The sequence below is a fragment of the Eucyclogobius newberryi genome, unplaced genomic scaffold (genome assembly GCF_026437365.1).
Source record: "Eucyclogobius newberryi isolate DKJ021-1_F unplaced genomic scaffold, fEucNew1.0.hap1 SCAF_15, whole genome shotgun sequence".
In the NCBI taxonomy this organism is placed as follows: Eukaryota; Metazoa; Chordata; class Actinopteri; order Gobiiformes; family Gobiidae; genus Eucyclogobius; species Eucyclogobius newberryi.
In genome coordinates, this window is record NW_027315779.1 from 11,375,943 (window position 1) to 11,394,118 (window position 18,176).

General features: G+C 46.6%; 1 protein-coding gene across 1 annotated transcript; it reads right to left on the reverse strand.

Annotated features, from left to right (window-relative positions):
- Positions 1-17: 17 nt before the first annotated feature.
- On the reverse strand, positions 18-17,274 carry ppp2cab (protein phosphatase 2 catalytic subunit alpha b). The gene is made up of 7 exons (XM_072446031.1): positions 17,004-17,274; positions 4,889-5,098; positions 3,825-3,998; positions 2,777-2,866; positions 2,524-2,685; positions 2,211-2,329; positions 18-1,531 (listed from the first exon to the last, which is right to left on the reverse strand). The coding sequence occupies exons 1-7, from the start codon at positions 17,100-17,102 to the stop codon at positions 1,459-1,461; spliced, it is 927 nt and encodes a 308-aa protein (XP_072302132.1). The 5' UTR covers positions 17,103-17,274; the 3' UTR covers positions 18-1,458.
- Between the last annotated feature and the right edge of the window lie 902 nt (positions 17,275-18,176).

The following is an 18,176-nucleotide window of genomic DNA, read 5'->3' on the forward strand; positions in this document are numbered from 1 at the left end:
AAATACCATGTGGAGCTGTGTGAGAACACAAGGAACCATGTGTAAAACCAGAGATATGGGGCTTTTATTTTTAACCTTAAAAAAAAAAAAAAAGGGGAAAAAGAACATCCACAGTGTCATATTTTCTCTATTTTTGACATATTTTACATGTATTTTCATTTTACAAAAGTGCAAACAGTTCAGATCTAGTGCTTCGGGGGTCGACAGCAGCTTTTGGTGTCGAGTCCTTCTTTTCTGCGAGTTCGTTCATTTTCACGGACCTCGATATCGTTAAGAGCACATTTTCTCCATTATGAATCTGATGATTATGATCCACGACACGCGCACACACAAGGCTGTTTAATGCCCTCCATCCCAAAAGCCGCCGGGACAACTAAAGCTGACATTTAACTTTAAAATGCTGCTAAAGTTGTGCAAATTGTGACTGTTAAAAGTGCTGTCAGTGAAAAAAAAAACAAATACTCAAGGCATTTTTTCATAAAATAAGTTTGTGCCACACATTTTGGCAAAGTGTTTAGTTTAGAATAAATCATTAAGGCAATAATTAGGTTTTAAGTGAACTTTATGTGTTTTCAATCAGACTGAAGAAGGAAGAGCGTTTCAGTGGGTCCAGAGTGGTCCAGTCCCTGGTCCCCGGTCCAGGTCTCCGGTCCCCGGTCCAGGTCTCCGGTCCCCGGTCCAGGTCTCCGGTCCCCGGTCCAGGTCTCCGGTCCCCGGTCCAGGTCTCCGGTCCCCGGTCCAGGTCTCCGGTCCCAGTCCCAGTCCCAGGTCTCCAGTCCCAGTCCCAGGTCCCGGTCCCGGTCCCCGGTCCCCGGTCCCCGGTCCCAGGTCCCCGGTCCCCGGTCCCAGGTCCCAGGTCCCAGGTTCCCGGTTCCAGGTCCCAGTCCCGGTCCCCGGTCCCAGGTCCCAGGTCCCAGTCCCAGGTCAAGTCCCGTCCCCGGTCCAGTCCCAGTCCCCGGTCCAGTCCCAGTCCCAGTCCCCGGTCAAGTCCCAGTCCCCGGTCAAGTCCCAGTCCCCGGTCAAGTCCCCGGTCAAGTCCCAGTCCCCGGTCAAGTCCCAGACCCCGGTCAAGTCCCAGACCCCGGTCAAGCCCCCGGTTCAGCAGTATCAATGGAGGTCATTGTGAGTCTTCCATTCCTGGATTCATAAGCGGGAGAAATAGGCTGTGTTTACATTCTAAATATAATAAGGTTTGTTTCATGAGGATTGGTCAAGTAACAATAGATATTAACCATAAACACAGTAAAAAAAACCTGCATTTTGACAGTAAAAGACACGTTCTACCAGATGATCGGACCAGCCTGTTCAGCCTTTATATTGAGCCTTTGCAAGAGGAACTGGACACAGACACTTTGAGCTGAGCCCTTTCCGTCCCTCCTTCACTTCTTTGTGTTTTTAAGGAGTTTAGTTGGAGTTTTGTATGATAGCGGACGGGACTGTACAGGGATGGGTCACGCGTTACAGGAAGTAGTCGGGGGTCCGGCGCGTGACGTGCGGCTCTCCTCTGCGCGGCGCTGGGTCAAACTGTAAGCTATGGGAGAAAACAAACACAAAAAAGAATGAATATTCTACAGTTTTGTGGCGAGTGCAACTGTGAACGCAGCCTTCAAATGCAAGAAATCCTGGGAACTCGCTAAAAAGATAATTTCAAGGTGTTTTAAAGTTCAAATGTAACGAAGCAAAGGTGAGAAGAGACTTTTAGACGCGACAGTATCTTGAAATTACATTAAAAATGACCAGATAACCTGGTTCGGTCTTGGGGGTTCGGTCTTGGGGGTTCGGTCTTGGGGGTTCCGTCTTGGGGGTTCCGTCTTGGGGGTTCCGTCTTGGGGGTTCCGTCTTGGGGGTTCCGTCTTGGGGGTTCCGTCTTGGGGGTTCCGTCTTGGGGGTTCCGTCTTGGGGGTTCCGTCTTGGGGGTTCCGTCTTGGGGGTTCCGTCTTGGGGGTTCCGTCTTGGGGGTTCCGTCTTGGGGGTTCCGTCTTGGGGTTCCGTCTTGGGGTTCGGTCTTCGTTTGTTGCAATTTGAGCTGCATCGTGCATCTCAAAATTATCCCAAGAGATATCAGCTAATTTGGGTATTGCAAAAAACTCAAATCAACCATAATAACAGTGGTAAAGGCAAGACCTTAAGTTTAAATTATGATCAATATTGAAAACAGAACTTACATCTTTGTTTAAATCTTAACAGAATATAAACCGTGTGGAACTTACAAAGAGTATTTTAGAGTGTCGTCCAGCTCCATAATGGCCGCCTGGTTTCCGCAGCGATAGCAGTAATTTGGAGCACTAAATATGGTCACAACGTTTCTCTCATGGCACCAGTTGTAGCCCTGAGGAAGAGATGATTCACTGTAAATAAGCAGCGTCGTTATTCTCGTACAGATCACTGCGCTACCTGTGGGAAAAAGGTCAAACATCGGCATTTTGAGGGTTAAAACACAAATCCAGACATTGACAAACTATTCCAAACTATAAACCACAACACACAGATTTGCGATAACCCGTCTCCGTGGGCCGGCCTCACCTCCATGACGAGCTGATGGGCGCGGGACACCAGCGTGAGTCTGTTGGCGTGGTTAAACGTCTCGGAAATGTCCTGTCCGAAGGTGTAGCCCGCCCCTCGAGGTGAAATCCCCCAGCCCCCGCGATCGTCCGGGTCCGACCACAACAAGTCGCACATGGGGCCCTGAAGAGAGCGAGAGGGAGGGGCTTGAGCTTGTGACGCCGAAAGGGCCGGAGCGAGTGTTGTTTTTAAAAACGTTAAGAGTTACGTTTACCTCGTGCGGGACTTCCTGTAAACGGTCGAGAGCTCTGATGTGGTCTAAAGTGTCAATGGACGGGGACAGGCCTCCGTGGAGACAGAAAATCTACAGAAACACATGGGGAAAGTACACGTGAATATTCTGCCCAACATATCTAGAAGGTACTAGCCATGTGCCACAAACTCCAAAAACAGCAAATATAGAAGTGTATTTAAAACATATTCAAAGTAATTTTAAAAAGATGTACCAGATTTTTTTTATCTAGTGAAGTTTTGTTTTTTGCCTTGGGGCAGATGTATTGTAGACCAACTCTTGGGGTCAAAATGAGTAAGTAAACATTTATTCTCACGTAGCACTTTGTGAGCAGTTTGTTTGTTAGCTTTAGCGTGGAGGTAAACTCATTGCATTAGGAAAGTGTGGAATTAGTTTGTACACAGTCTAATCAAGTTCTTCAGGTTCTTTGCTTTAATGTGAACTCTGCGCCTAGTCCCCGGGAACTCTGCTGCGCCTAGTCCCCGGGAACTCTGCTGCGCCTAGTCCCCGGGAACTCTGCTGCGCCTAGTCCCCGGGAACTCTGCTGCGCCTAGCCCCCGGGAACTCTGCTGCGCCTAGTCCCCGGGAACTCTGCTGCGCCTAGCCCCCGGGAACTCTGCTGCGCCTAGTCCCCGGGAACTCTGCTGCGCCTAGCCCCCGGGAACTCTGCTGCGCCTAGTCCCCGGGAACTCTGCTGCGCCTAGCCCCCGGGAACTCTGCTGCGCCTAGTCCCCGGGAACTCTGCTGCGCCTAGTCTCCGGGAACTCTGCTGCGCCTAGTCTCCGGGAACTCTGCTGCGCCTAGCCCCCGGGAACTCTGCTGCGCCTAGTCCCCGGGAACTCCGCGTCTCCGGGAACTCGGTCCGGTCCTAATCCTGATTTAGTCCTGGTCAAATCCAGGTTTAGTTCAGGATTTAGTCCCGGTTTAAATCCCAATTTTGATGTGAAGTCCAAACCCAAGTACACTTTTTTTGGTCTAATTTGTTGCTATGGTAATGGGTGAATAGCGAGCCCCCCCTTTCCCGGCTCACCTGAGAGTCCACGAGGGCCGTGAGGGGCAGGTAGTCAAACAGGTCGGTGAAGTACTTCCACACATTAGCGTTTCCGTATTTCCTCAAACACTCGTCGTAAAAGCCGTAGACCTGCGTGATCTGCCGCGACTCGTGGTTCCCCCTGAGGATGGTGATGCGCTCGCGGTACCGGACCTGAACACGGCACAAACACATGAGACGCTCAAATACTCTGGTCTTCGTTGTGGTTACAGACATTTTCAGGTTAAATGTTGGGGAGAGGGAAATGGAAAACAAACATACGTAACTCTACTGTAATAATTAGAGCATCAGTGTAATCACTTATTTGTCCAGAAGGGGTCCAGAGTAGGAAAAACGCTTCAGAGGAAACTCTCTCTGTGGAAACCCCAAATGGGCGTTCAACAAAGCTAAAAGAGCCAAGAGCAGGACAAAGGGGAAACAGAACCAAGGAGGAATGAGGATTCTATCCCTTGTGTCTCTAGTATGAAAAACTACAGGATTTTCACACAGCATGGCACGTTTATCTTAAAGAAAAGACAAAACCTGGTTCATCCCAAGGACAAGATGCCAACACAGAAACAGAGCAATGTAAACTAGAACTATTCAATCCAATGCATTGAAGAAGGCTGGAAAGAGCATTACGGGTGAGAATAAAGAGCTACTGTACAAAAGACTGTATCAACACGAAGGCACTCAAACTCTGGACTGCAGTGGGTCGTGCAGCTTCATCTTAAAGCCACAAAGCACTAGTGTGAAGATGGTGACTGTGATGCCGAGCAGGAGAAAAGATGGTTTGAAAGGATGAGTTAAGGAGGCCATTTTGTGAAAAAAGAGGATTCTTCTTTCGACAGAAAAGGTGGATTAACATTTAAAGCAGTGAAACAAAACAACCAAATGCTAATCCAGGTTTAACAGGTGAATAAAAGGCAGTCAGAGTACAATAGGTTGGTGATGTCCCACAAAAGGTTTAACAGGTAAACAAAGGCAATGCAGTTTCAGGGTAAAACAAGCTCAAAGCGGTTGGTTAATGTGAGAAACATACTTTTTATTGAAATGGAACATACCTTTAGTGCTACGAGTAACGACACGGTCTCAACGGAGTAATAGCCCCGGTCCACGTAGTCGCCCATGAACAGGTAGTTTGTGTCTGGAGACTTGCCCCCGATTTTGAAGAGCTCCATGAGGTCGTGGAACTGTCCGTGCACGTCCCCACACACCGTGACCGGACACGACACATCCTGGACGTTAGACTCTTTGGTCAGGATCTCTTTAGCCTGAGAACACACAGAGGCAATCATCATCAGAAAGCAAAGTATTTCAAAACGACCACAGCGACGCAGTGTTGGCTACTTCTCTTCTTTACCCTTCAGGTTCTTCAGTGTAGAGGTATATCAAACATTTTGAAGATGTGCAACATTTGAATATAGAGTTCATTGTTTATAGTAAAAAAAATGCAACAAATAAGGGCATGAGGTGATATTTCTACTTTTCACAGTTGTCTGATGACTAAACCTCCACTAATACGAAACGTTTAAACATGTTTCTGTTGGACAGATACCAAATCGTTTAATGTGTCTAAAATATGATCTGGTTGAGTGAAAAGAGAACTGGAGCGCTGCAGTTTCCGTCAGAACTGAAATGAAAACCAAAGCAGCAGAGTTTTGTTTTGTTGTAATTTCTGGTGTAAAGAAAGATGGAAACGAGTCCCAGCGTCCTCAAGCGGGACTTATTTTAACGTGTCAATGAAACCACTTCAACTCTGTCTTTATAACGCCGTTAAAAACCTAAGAAGATAAAGAAGTTAGAATGTATGCGCTTGTACATAATACATTTTGGGCCAAAAGTTAATTGACTTGGATTTCAACATTATTGATATTGACAATGAATATGCTCATTTACCCCTATAGTTCATGGGCATTTTGAAAGTAAATAGTGGAAATAGATTCAATTAACATAGAAAAATGACTATGAATAAATTAAATGGATATTAAAAAGGGTCACGGTTATGTGTGCAATTCATGTGCAATTACTGTCGTGATGACATGCAATGGTATTTATTTATTTATCTTTATTATTTTTCCCCTCCATCCCTTGTTGGGTAATGGGAGGTTTTGTCTATGGGAGTTTTTGTTTATAGGAGATCTTCTACTGAGAGTGTTTTTCAAAATTCCTATAAGTGATCTGGTCTTTTCTTCTGTATCTACCTCTGTATCTTCCTGCGTTGCATCAATGAAATTTCCCCATGTGGGACAATAAAGGATTATCTTATCTTATTTTTCTTATTTTTCTGTTAACTGAATCTGTATTTCCACTAATTATTTTCAATCTGCCCATGAACTACAGAGGTATATGAGCATTTTAATTGCCAATATCATTATAAATAATGTTGAAATCCAAGTCATAGTATTATTTACGAATTAACTTTTGGCCCAAAATGTATTCATCTGTAAAATAGGCTGATATAAAGTTATTATTTGTTAACATAAAGCTGCCTCTTTAGCTTGTTTCTTCAATTTCCAGCGTAAGTTTTTAAAGTGCAGTGGCTGAAACATGTTGTCCACTTTTCCCCAGTTTGAAAGTTTTGGTGACCTCCATAATGTAAGGTGTTACCTAGCAACCATAACGCAAACAAGAGCAATTATCCATATAAATTGCACAATGGGTATGATTTCACAAATAACACAATTAATTTGTTGTAAATTACTGATCAAAAGTGTAAGCTGCTGTGAACTGTTGCTCCTCTTTTTTGATAGAAAGTCTCTTTTTGATGACATCACAGAGGGATTCTGTTTTAGAACTCTGCTCCGCTCTAGGGAATTTTCTACTTTTAAATTTTTCTCCACAAAACTACAACTTGACCGATGTGAAACCTTGAGCGACATTTACCACGGGGACAATGTCACCAAACTAAGTCCTAATGATAAAAACATGAAAGCCACGTGCACTTTAAGGACAAAGAGGGGGCGGTGCATGGGCGAGCGAGAGAGGACCATGGGCAAAAACCTTTAAAAAAGAAAGGAAAAAAGAAACGTTTTTATGTTTATTTTTAATCTGCTCTTTGACGCTAAACGATACACAGGATATTTAGCTGGTCAAAAGTCATGACACTTTTTTTACATCATAACTTACAAGTCTTATGATAACTGGCATAAGCTTTGTAAAGGTTTTTAAAGCAGTGGAGGTTCTGGAGTGAGCTCAGTGGTTCAGTAACACAAACGGTGACCCGCATCAGACCAAAGCATTTCACCCGCACACGCCACGCCCACTGAGCCAAAGCACGGAACTGTCCAGAACACTATGGAAACTGCTGTTTGAAAGGCTGCAATTATTTACAGTATTTATAGTATGTACAGTAACTACAGTATGTACAGTAAGTACATTAATCTCCTCCATAAAACTGCCACATGTCCCTTTGTTTACATATACTGCAAGTCATTGTATTTAATACAATAAATGGAATGCTGACATATTCACTCATTGATGATTATTATGATTATTGATGATTGTGTTGATTGATGATTGTGGTTATGATGTTATGATGATGGGAGTTATGATGAGTTGATTTAGAGTTGGCCAATTTTGTCTTTGGCCGTTGTGGTTATTATGGTTGATGTGGTCGCTGTGGTCATTGTGGTTGTCGCTGTGGTCATTGTGGTTGTTGCTGTGGTCATTGTGGTTGTCGCTGTGGTCATTGTGGTCGTCGACGACGACTGTCTATGCCCAGACAGTGGCTCCAGCTCCACTGTCTGTCTCATGTCCGCCTGTCAGTCTGAGGGAGTCGGATCTCTCCTTCACTGTGGAACTCCTCCAGGTTTATACTTTTTCCCAAAGAGGTTTTTGTAGTTTTTCCTGGCTGAGAAGGATGATCTAAGGGACATCGCCCTCGTCCATATGGACACTGTTTAATCAGTTTTTCACTGTCGCCCTCCGAGGCAACTGTTGTTGTAATCTTGGGCGTTAAAAAAATTAATTGAATTGTATGTGCTTTTTATCTCGGAAGGTCGGGATTTCGATGTCACCATGATAAAATCACTGAGTACGCTTTTTCCACAACTGTTACCTTGCAACCACACTGTAAACAAGGGCCAAAATACATACAAGATGATGATTTTACAAGTATCTGAGAACATTTTTAAATTATTAGTTTAAACCGTCAGACAATTCTTCTTATTCTTTGGTGTTTTATGGCGGTTGGTATCCAAGTGTTACATTACCGCCACCTACTGTAGTTGTACTTAGACTTTAGACTTTATTCTTTAGCAACGTCTTCTGTAGTTGTACGTCTTCTGCATTTGTACAACTTCAAAGTATGTGTCAGACAATCGTGTTGAGTTGTGCATAAACTGCTTCTGCACGTCTGATGGAATGTCGCTTATTGATGACATCACAGAGGGATCTGCTCCACTTCCTGTCAAGTTCAACTTTTATTTTCTTCAAATTTGCGTCTCAAACATCAACTTGACAGATGATGATCCACCATCAATGATCCATATTTATCGCAGGAACCATCATACCAAACGAAGTAATGATTAGAAAAACATGAGAACCTGTCGTATGCACTTTAAAATGTTTTTATTACAATATAAAAGTGCTGGGACAATATTAACATTTCAATCTTGATTTCGATACCCAGGAAAAGCCTTGATATTCTTTTTGCACAATAGGTTGTAATTTCAACAGAAAAGAAAACCAGCAAAAGACCACATGGAAACAAAGATTTAAAAAGTTTTAGTATCCGATTGTCAGCCGTCACCGTCATATGATCATTTGAATGCCATACTGTGGAACATTCCAGCTAGAACATTAATTAACAATCCCACGGAGATGGAGCAGGTGGCAGAAGAGTTACTTAGAGCACCTTTTAATTACGGCCAATCAAATTACAGTTATTCTGGCTCCGTTTGTGTCTCGTGTAGTCCAGCTCAAACTGAAACAGAAAGCTGACACAGAATGACTCCAGAGTTTTACATGTAACCAAATCCTGCGCCATAATATCCCAAAGCAGAGTCTCGTGGGAGTTCACCTCATGAAGAGCGTGCAGCCTCTGAGCTAAAATACACTCTAAAAACAACAGCGACGACGTTCTAAAAGCACTGTACTGGCTGTTTACGCATACGTGAAAACAGAACTGCTTCAATATAAAGCGCTTTTCATCAGTCCTTTCCGAACATGTTCACGACATCTTAAGGTTGAATGAACGATTTTTTGGGCCCAAATTTCCTCGTGGCTTGTCCCCATGAGAGCAGCACATTTCCACGTGTCTTAGCGCATTGATCTATCATAATATAGTTCCCTCAGTGTACGGGACAAATGAAGACGGAGAAAGACTGTTCGGGCTGACTCAGAAGAAGACGGAAATCTACGGGAGACGAGAGATGTGATGCGCTCCGTCGCGCTAATAAACAAACGCAGGTGTGTGTTGTATCAGTCCGCACGGGGGAGTGCGCATGCGCACTTAAGCCTGAGTTCTCAAATCGCCGAAAAATCGTCCATTCAACCTTTAAGTGTTTCCTGTGATGCGCAGGGTTGCCAGGCTTGAGCATCCAAACCTGCACAAGAACTGGAGCAGAAAAACTGCTCCCAAAATCAGCGTAACTTTCCGAATTAGCTGTATTTTCCACTGTCTTTGTGAAACTATCTCTGCTCTGGTGACGCAGAATAGAACAGAAGCCCCACAGAACAAGGATCGATTCGAATATGAAGACTTATCACTGAAATGCAGGACTTCCTTTACATTTTGACCCGCAGCAGCTCTTAAAAAGCCGCAGACCTGGCAACACCGGTGACGGGTTTATCACACAAAAGAAAACCAAAGGGTGAAAAAAAAAAAAAAGTGGCATGTCGTAAATGTACAAGTTGTCTAAAGAAAATGTGTTCAGAACAATCTTATGTTTTTTGTTGTATTTTCTTTTAAATTTCAATAAAGGAGCAGATATTTATGCGTTTTTTTTCTTCCCTCGGCCCATTATTGGTCATTTATGTTAGCGTAAATAACGCACAATTGAAACAGCACACTTCACCAGGTTACATGGGGACAATAAGGATATTCCAGAGAAGTTGGCGTCTATTGTTGGCCTTTTCTTACACTAAATAATTTAACACGACTAAATAACATAACATTAACATTTAAGTGCAGGGAGCAGACAAGCTTTTCTTTTAGTTTTTTTTTAGACGGATATGTGTGGATTTAAAAGGTAATCTCGCTCAGTAAAATGTGCTCCTACTGGTTTAAAAGCGTCATTACAATCACAACGGACCGTGCAATGCCATTATAGTCGGACTTATACTGAGGAGAGCCCTTTTGTGTTCATTATTAAGTGTTTTAACTCTGCTTTCTGATTAAACAATGTGAAAACAAAATGTAAACATAAAACAGCTGTTAATTGTTGTATTGTGAATAAATACACATTATTTTGACTTAGACAATTAAAAAAAAAATTGTATATTTAATTTTTTTTATAATAATAGAAATACAAGCTTTCAGTTGGCATACAGCAACATTTATTTGGTTGATAATGTATTTAATATTATAATATAATATTGAACAGAAATAATCATTTGACTAGTCGACTAATGAACCGACACCTTAACGTGGTGGAGGGGTTTGAGTGCCCGAATGATCCCGGGAGCTATGTTGTCGGGGGCTTCATGCCCCTGGTAGGGTCTCCCAAGGCAAACAGGTCCTAGGTGACGGGTCAGACAAAGATCGGTTCAGAAGCCCTCTATGATGACAACAAGAACAAGGCAGTTTACGTCGCCCGGATCGGCGTCACCGGGGCCCCATCCTGGAGCCAGGCCTGGGATGGGTGCTCCATGGCGAGCGCCTGGTGGCCGGGTCTTACCCCACGGGGCCCGGCCGGGCACAGCCCGAAAGAGCAACGTGGGGCCGCCCTCCCGTGGGCCCACTACCCGCAGGAGGATCCATAAGGGGCCGGTGCAGAGAGATCTGGGAGGCAGTCGACGGCAGGGGCCTCGGCGACCAGATCTCCAGACACAGAGACTAACTCTGTTAGTAACTCGGTTGAGCGATACCGACTAGATATAGTCGGCCTCACCTCCACGCACAGTTTGGGCTCTGGAACCCATCTCCTCGAGAGGGGCTGGACGCTCCACTTCTCTGGTGTTGCCCGCGGGGAGAGGCGGCGGGCTGGTGTGTGAGAGGGTCGCGTCCCTCCGCCTTTGGGTGGGGTGAGTTGGATCCGCTGGCGGAGGAGGAAGCCGGACAGACTTGGCAGACCCAAGCGCATTGTGAGGGTCTGTTGGGAACGTCTGGTGGAGCCCTCTGTCAGTAGGGTATTCAACTCGCACCTCCGGGAGAGCTTCTCCCATGTCCCGGGGGAGGCTGGGGACATTGAGTCCGAGTGGACCATGTTCTCCGCCTCCATTGTTGATGCGGCTGCTCGGAGCTGTGGTCGCAAGGTCTCCGGTGCCTGTCGTGGCGGCAACCCCCGAACCCGGTGGTGGACACCGGAAGTAAGGGATGCCGTCAGACTGAAGAAGGAGGCCTATCAGGCCACTCTGGCTTGTAGGTCTCCGGAGGTCATCGACGGGTATCGGCAGGCCAAGCGAGCCGCGGCTCGTGCTGTCGCAGAGGCAAAAACCCGGGCCTGGGAGGAGTTCGGGGAGGCCATGGAGGAGGACTATCGGTCGGCACCAAAGAAATTCTGGCAAACCGTCCGGCGCCTCAGGAGGGGGAAGCAGTGTCTCACCAACACCGTTTACGGTGCGGGTGGAGGCCTGCTGACCTCGACTGGGGATGTCGTCGGACGGTGGAAGGAATACTTTGAGGATCTCCTTAATCCCTCAGTCACGTCTTCCGAAGAGGAAGTAGAGACCGGGGACTCGGAGGCTGGCTCATCCATCACCCAAGCTGAAGTCACTGAGGTTGTTCGCAAACTCCTCGGTGGCAGGGCTCCGGGGGTGGATGAGATCCGCCCTGAGTACCTAAAGTATCTGGATGTTGTAGGACTGTCTTGGTTGACACGTCTCTGCAACATCGCGTGGCGTTCGGGGACCGTGCCTCTGGACTGGCAGACCGGGTGGTGGTCCCTCTGTTCAAGAAGGGGGACCGGAGGGTGTGTTCCAACTACAGAGGGATCAAACTCCTCAGCCTCCCGGGTAAGGTCTATTCCAAGGTACTGGAGAGGAGAATCCGACCGATAGTCGAACCTCGGATTCAGGAGGAGCAGAGTGGTTTTCGTCCCGGTCGTGGAACACTGGACCAGCTCTATACCCTCCATCGGGTGCTCGAGGCCTCATGGGAGTTTGCCCAACCAGTCCACATGTGCTTTGTGGATCTGGAGAAGGCTTTCGACCGTGTCCCTCGGGGTGTCCTTTGGGGGGTGCTCCGGGAGTACGGGGTCCGGGCCCTTTGCTCAGGGCTGTCCGGTCCCTGTATGACCGGAGCAGGAACTGTGTTCGCATTGCCGGCAGTAAGTCAGACCTGTTCCCAGTGCATGTTGGACTCCGCCAGGGCTGCCCTTTGTCACCGGTTCTTTTCATAATCTTTACGGACAGAATTTCTAGGCGCAGTCAGGGGTCGGAGGGTGTCCGGTTTGGGGACCTGGAGATCTCATCTCTGCTGTTTGCAGACGATGTTGTCCTGATGGCTCCATCAAACCCGGACCTGCAACATGCACTGGGACGGTTTGCAGCCGAGTGTGAAGCGGCTGGGATGAGAATCAGCACCTCCAAATCCGAGGCCATGGTTCTTGACCGGAAAAAGGTGGCTTGCCCTCTCCAGGTGGGTGGGGTGTCCTTGCCCCAAGTGGAGGAGTTCAAGTATCTCGGGGTCTTGTTCACGAGTGAGGGAAGGATGGAGCGTGAGATCGACAGGCGGATCGGTGCAGCGGCTGCAGTGATGCAGTCGCTGCATCGGACCGTTGTGGTAAAGAAGGAGCTGAGTCGAAAAGCAAAGCTCTCGATTTACCGGTCGGTCTACGTTCCTACCGTCACCTATGGTCATGAGCTTTGGGTAGTGACCGAAAGAACAAGATTGCGGATACAAGCGGTCGAAATGAGTTTCCTCCGCCGTGTGGCTGGGCGCTCCCTTAGAGATAAGGTGAGGAGCTCGGCCACACGAGGGGAGCTCGGAGTAGAGCCGCTGCTCCTCCACATCGAGAGGAGCCAGCCGAGGTGGCTCGGGCATCTGTTCCGGATGCCTCCTGGGCGCCTCCCTCGGGAGGTGTTTCAGGCATGTCCCACCGGGAAGAGGCCCCGGGGAAGACCCAGGACACGCTGGAGAGACTATGTCTCTCAGCTGGCCTGGGAACGCCTCGGGATCCCCCCGGAGGAGTTAGAGGAAGTGGCTGGGGAGAAGGAAGTCTGGGAGTCCCTGCTCAGACTGCTGCCCCCGCGACCCGGCCCCGGATAAAGCGGCAGAAGATGGATGGATGGATAGTAGACTAATAAAATAATCATAAGTTACGGCCCTAATCGTAGTATAATTTAATTTACTTATGATAAGTTAAGGTCTATATATTCTGCTGTTTTCTAACTATGACTTAAGTTTAGTGGTGTAGAACCTGTGGTACATATTTATCATGGTTTTACTTCCATTAAGTTGCAGTTTGTGAAGAGAATTTGAAAAATAACAGTTTAAAATGACAGGAAGTAGAGCTGAATCCCTCTGTGATGTCATCGATGTGCGACGTCACATTGAAAACAAAGAGACAGTTTAAACTGACACACCTTTCTGAGAGTTTAAATGATCATTCAACAAAATAAAGGTGTTTTATGGCATTTGACAAGGAAAAAGGGCAAACTGATGCGGCAAACGACACAAATGAAAGAGAAAATGTTAACGATTGAAAGAGTCATTTTAAAATCCATTGTACTTTGTCTCCCAAATACAACAGCTGCTCTACAACTCTCGTGCCAATAATCAGATCTAATGACTAGGTTATCGATTACTTTAATCATACGACGTTTACCGGCCGATTCGGCACATGCAGATTCCCTCGTCAAAACCCGTTGATTACTCACATTTCAATGATCGGAAAACTGTTCGAACATAAGTCACTCCACACAGGCTTCATCCACGTTCTACTCTTCATGTTTGAATGTCCTCCTCCTCCTCCTCCTCCTCCTCCTCCTCCTCCTCCTCCTCCTCCTCCTCCTCCTCCTCCTCCTCCTCCTCCTCCTCCTCCTCCTCCTCCTCCTCCTCCTCCTCCTCCTCCTCCTCCTCCTCCTCCTCCTCCTCCTCCTCCTCCTCCAATAAATATCTGTTTATGTATTGCACATTTGCTTTTTTGTAGACAAATTGGTTCTAAACAGAAAAAAATAATAAAAAACTATCACAAAAGGACTTAACACTAAACAGACACCAAAACAAGACTAAATTAGGATTAAAATTGTGCAGCTATAAAAGTACTTAAACTACGGTAAAAACATTTATTGTATTATTTTGTGTTGCATCGATCACCAAGACAAGTTCCTATTTTTGAATTTTGTTCACTGACAATGGCAATAAACCTATTCTGACTCTGACATTTGTTAGTTAATACCTTTAATTCGTATTATGCTCAAGATGAACATATTTCTGTTTGTTGAGGACAAACTGAAGTTGCATCTCAGGTCTCAGCAGCGCTCTTTAAAAACCCAGAGGAGCAGCGTGTTTGGGATCTGTAGAGGACGAGATGTGTCTGTGATGCAACTCAAAGGATTCAGGTCTATTTTTAACCAAAGGGGGCGCTGTGTGGGAGCAGAGGAACAACAACTGCAGTACACAACAGGGAAATACATTTAGTTACAGTTACATCATCAAATTGTTGATGTCTTGGAAAGCATATTTTGCCGTTTTTCCTCAAAAGTTGTCACTTAACTGTTCAATTTAAGTACGAGTATTATTTAAACTGCGAGATATTTCAAATAGTCAATAAACAGCTTCATTTGATTTAATTTTTAATAAGCCAAACCTCTGTCAGCAAAAGCATGAGTTCAGACTCGGATGTTTTGTGTTAAATGGTGATGATTAAAAGTCTGTATTGTTGATGTTCAAGAAATGAATGTGAAAAATCAAACATGCACAAAGCCTTATCATTTCAAGAGCAGCAGCTTACATTTTCAAATAACTTTATGCATTTGAGCAAAGATGCTTATAGCAGATTACAGCTAAAGCTCATTTCCATCTGCAGCGGAAGGGGAAAAGTGCATGATTTAGCCCTTCACCCAGAGTCCCCTTCCTGCAGCCCTTCACCCAGAGTCCCCTACCTGCAGCCCTTCACCCAGAGTCCCCTACCTGCAGCCCTTCACCCAGAGTCCCCTACCTGCAGCCCTTCACCCAGAGTCCCCTACCTGCAGCCCTTCACCCAGAGTCCCCTACCTGCAGCCCTTCACCCAGAGTCCCCTACCTGCAGCCCTTCACCCAGAGTCCCCTACCTGCAGCCCTTCAACCAGAGTCCCCTACCTGCAGCCCTTCACCCAGAGTCCCCTACCTGCAGCCCTTCACCCAGAGTCCCCTACCTGCAGCCCTTCACCCAGAGTCCCCTACCTGCAGCCCTTCACCCAGAGTCCCCTACCTGCAGCCCTTCACCCAGAGTCCCCTACCTGCAGCCCTTCACCCAGAGTCCCCTACCTGCAGCCCTTCACCCAGAGTCCCCTACCTGCAGCCCTTCACCCAGAGTCCCCTACCTGCAGCCCTTCACCCGGAGTCCCCTACACGCAGCTCTTCACCCGGAGTCCCCTACCTGCAGCCCTTCACCCGGAGTCCCCTACCTGCAGCCCTTCACCCGGAGTCCCCTACCTGCAGCCCTTCACCCAGAGTCCCCTACACGCAGCCCTTCACCCAGAGTCCCCTACCTGCAGCCCTTCACCCAGAGTCCCCTACACGCAGCCCTTCACCCAGAGTCCCCTACACGCAGCCCTTCACCCAGAGTCCCCTACCTGCAGCCCTTCACCCAGAGTCCCCTACACGCAGCCCTTCACCCAGAGTCCCCTACACGCAGCCCTTCACCCAGAGTCCCCTACCTGCAGCCCTTCACCCAGAGTCCCCTACCTGCAGCCCTTCACCCAGAGTCCCCTACCTGCAGCCCTTCACCCAGAGTCCCCTACCTGCAGCCCTTCACCCAGAGTCCCCTACACGCAGCCCTTCACCCAGAGTCCCCTACCTGCAGCCCTTCACCCAGAGTCCCCTACCTGCAGCCCTTCACCCAGAGTCCCCTACCTGCAGCCCTTCACCCAGAGTCCCCTACCTGCAGCCCTTCACCCAGAGTCCCCTACCTGCAGCCCTTCACCCAGAGTCCCCTACCTGCAGCCCTTCACCCAGAGTCCCCTACCTGCAGCCCTTCACCCAGAGTCCCCTACCTGCAGCCCTTCACCCAGAGTCCCCTACCTGCAGCCCTTCACCCAGAGTCCCCTACCTGCAGCCCTTCACCCAGAGTCCCCTACCTGCAGCCCTTCACCCAGAGTCCCCTACACGCAGCCCTTCACCCAGAGTCCCCTACACGCAGCCCTATAATATATATTTAATGCATCTAAAGCATTTTACTCTGGACTGCTGCAATGATTAATCAACTAATTGTGAGAAGATGACGTATAAAACAATCTGGACTAAACAGACTCTAAACACATACAAAAAGCCCTTTTAATAACAAATACCAAACAAGAATCAACTATTTCACAGGAAACTCCTAAAAGAATGATTACTGCTGACAACCTCTAAACCTGAACAAGAGGAAAACATCAACTATATTCTGTTAGTGACGGGGACTTTCCTGGTCAAAACAACTCAATTGAAATAAAACACACAGAAATGTATTTGAAATATTAACAACAAATGTGACTGAGCCCCAATAAATCCAGTTTTATAGCAATTTACAGCAATCTCTGCGGTTCAACGTTCAATCTTAATTCAGTTCTAATTCAACAACATTTCACAATAAAAGCGTATGTTTTTATTACTTTGAAAACCTCTACGCTTCATAAATAGATGAGTTAGGACAGAGTGGCAGGACTTTGGCGCGTGTTGATGTCTGTAAATTTACCACTTCTCTGCATCAAAATCATGATTATTGCAGATGTAAACGGGGAAAGGGAAAGCAACGTGCACCGTCTCAAATGAAATGAAATAAATAAGCAATGCACAGTGGAATCTACACTTAAGTCGCCATTTTAAGAGGGTCTGGGGAAGGGGGCGAGGAGGAATAATAATAATAATATAATATTTAATGAATAACCTACCTTTTCACAGAGTGTCTTGACTTGTCCCTCTGTCAGCTGTTTGCATTCGTTCAGCTGTTCAATCCACTGGTCTAATTCTTTACAGACCTTTTCGTCCATATTTCTGTCCTAACTGTGTGTTTTGTTGTCTTTTGAGACCTCCGTCTGCAGCGCTTTGAGGGTCGTGTCAGGTCTTCAGGCTGGTGCGTTAAAAAGACAAAAAAAGGGGAGAAGTAGTGGCTCGTTGCTTGTTGCTGTCCCCAGAGACACTTCTGTCTGTGTGGAACCGTCTCAAACCGGAGCGAGACAGGCGCGCGCGTGGAAGGCGCGCCCAAAGTGACACGTGCGTCGGGATGAAGTTAGACACATCCGCGCGGAACTTCAAAATAAAAGTCACACTCACACGTTTTCGCTGCCATATTAGTTACATCCGTGATTATATAGGCTTCTCTCCAAGGGGTAACAAAATACCATATTCATTAAATCATTGCTTAAAATTTTCAAACCAGAAACCGAAATTCATAGTATTTGAATCCCTTCTCTTATGTAAATTCCCTTAAAGGTGGTATGGACGATTTTTTTCAGCACATTTTGTATCATATTTCCTCGTGGATAAATCATTTGTCCTGCCACGTATCAATCATAAAACGCACCTATCGCTCACCTGCAGCCGCGTGCGGTTCGTACCCACGTTTCCGCGTGCCTAAGCGCATGGATCTATCATAATATAGTTCCCTCAGTGTACGGGGCAAAATGAAGACGGAGAAAGACAGTTCGAGCTGACGCAGAGTGGACAGAAATCTACGGGAGACGAGCGATGCGATGCGCTCCGTTGCGCTAATAAACAAACGCACGTGTGTGTTGTATCAGTCCGCACGGGAGAGTGCGCATGCGCACTTCCGCCTGCGTTCTCAAATCGCCGAAAAATCGTCCATACCGCCTTTAATTATTGCACTAAACTCAAAGCTGTGAAGACCAAAACTCTTTGTATTGAATTTGAACTGTCAACTGAAGAACATTTATTTTTGTATTTATTTTATACAATATATTTTGTAACTGCAATTGTATTATGCCTCTTGCAACGTTATTGTTTATATCATTGAACATTTTAATAAAAAAAATAAAAAAGACAAGCTAGTTCCGGTTGCCTTAAAACTGCGGAGCTCCACTTCCTGCTCCGTTCATTCCTTATGG

Coding starts and splice junctions, on each gene's coding strand:
- ppp2cab (XM_072446031.1), bottom strand. CDS start 17,102: ATGGACGAAAAGGTCTGTAAAGAATTAGACCAGTGGATTGAACAGCTG. Junction 2,330..2,523: donor CCCATCAGCTCGTCATGGAG/GTGAGGCCGGCC, acceptor TCTCTTCCTCAG/GGCTACAACTGGTGCCATGA. Junction 1,532..2,210: donor GACACTCTAAAATACTCTTT/GTAAGTTCCACA, acceptor TTTCTCCCATAG/CTTACAGTTTGACCCAGCGC.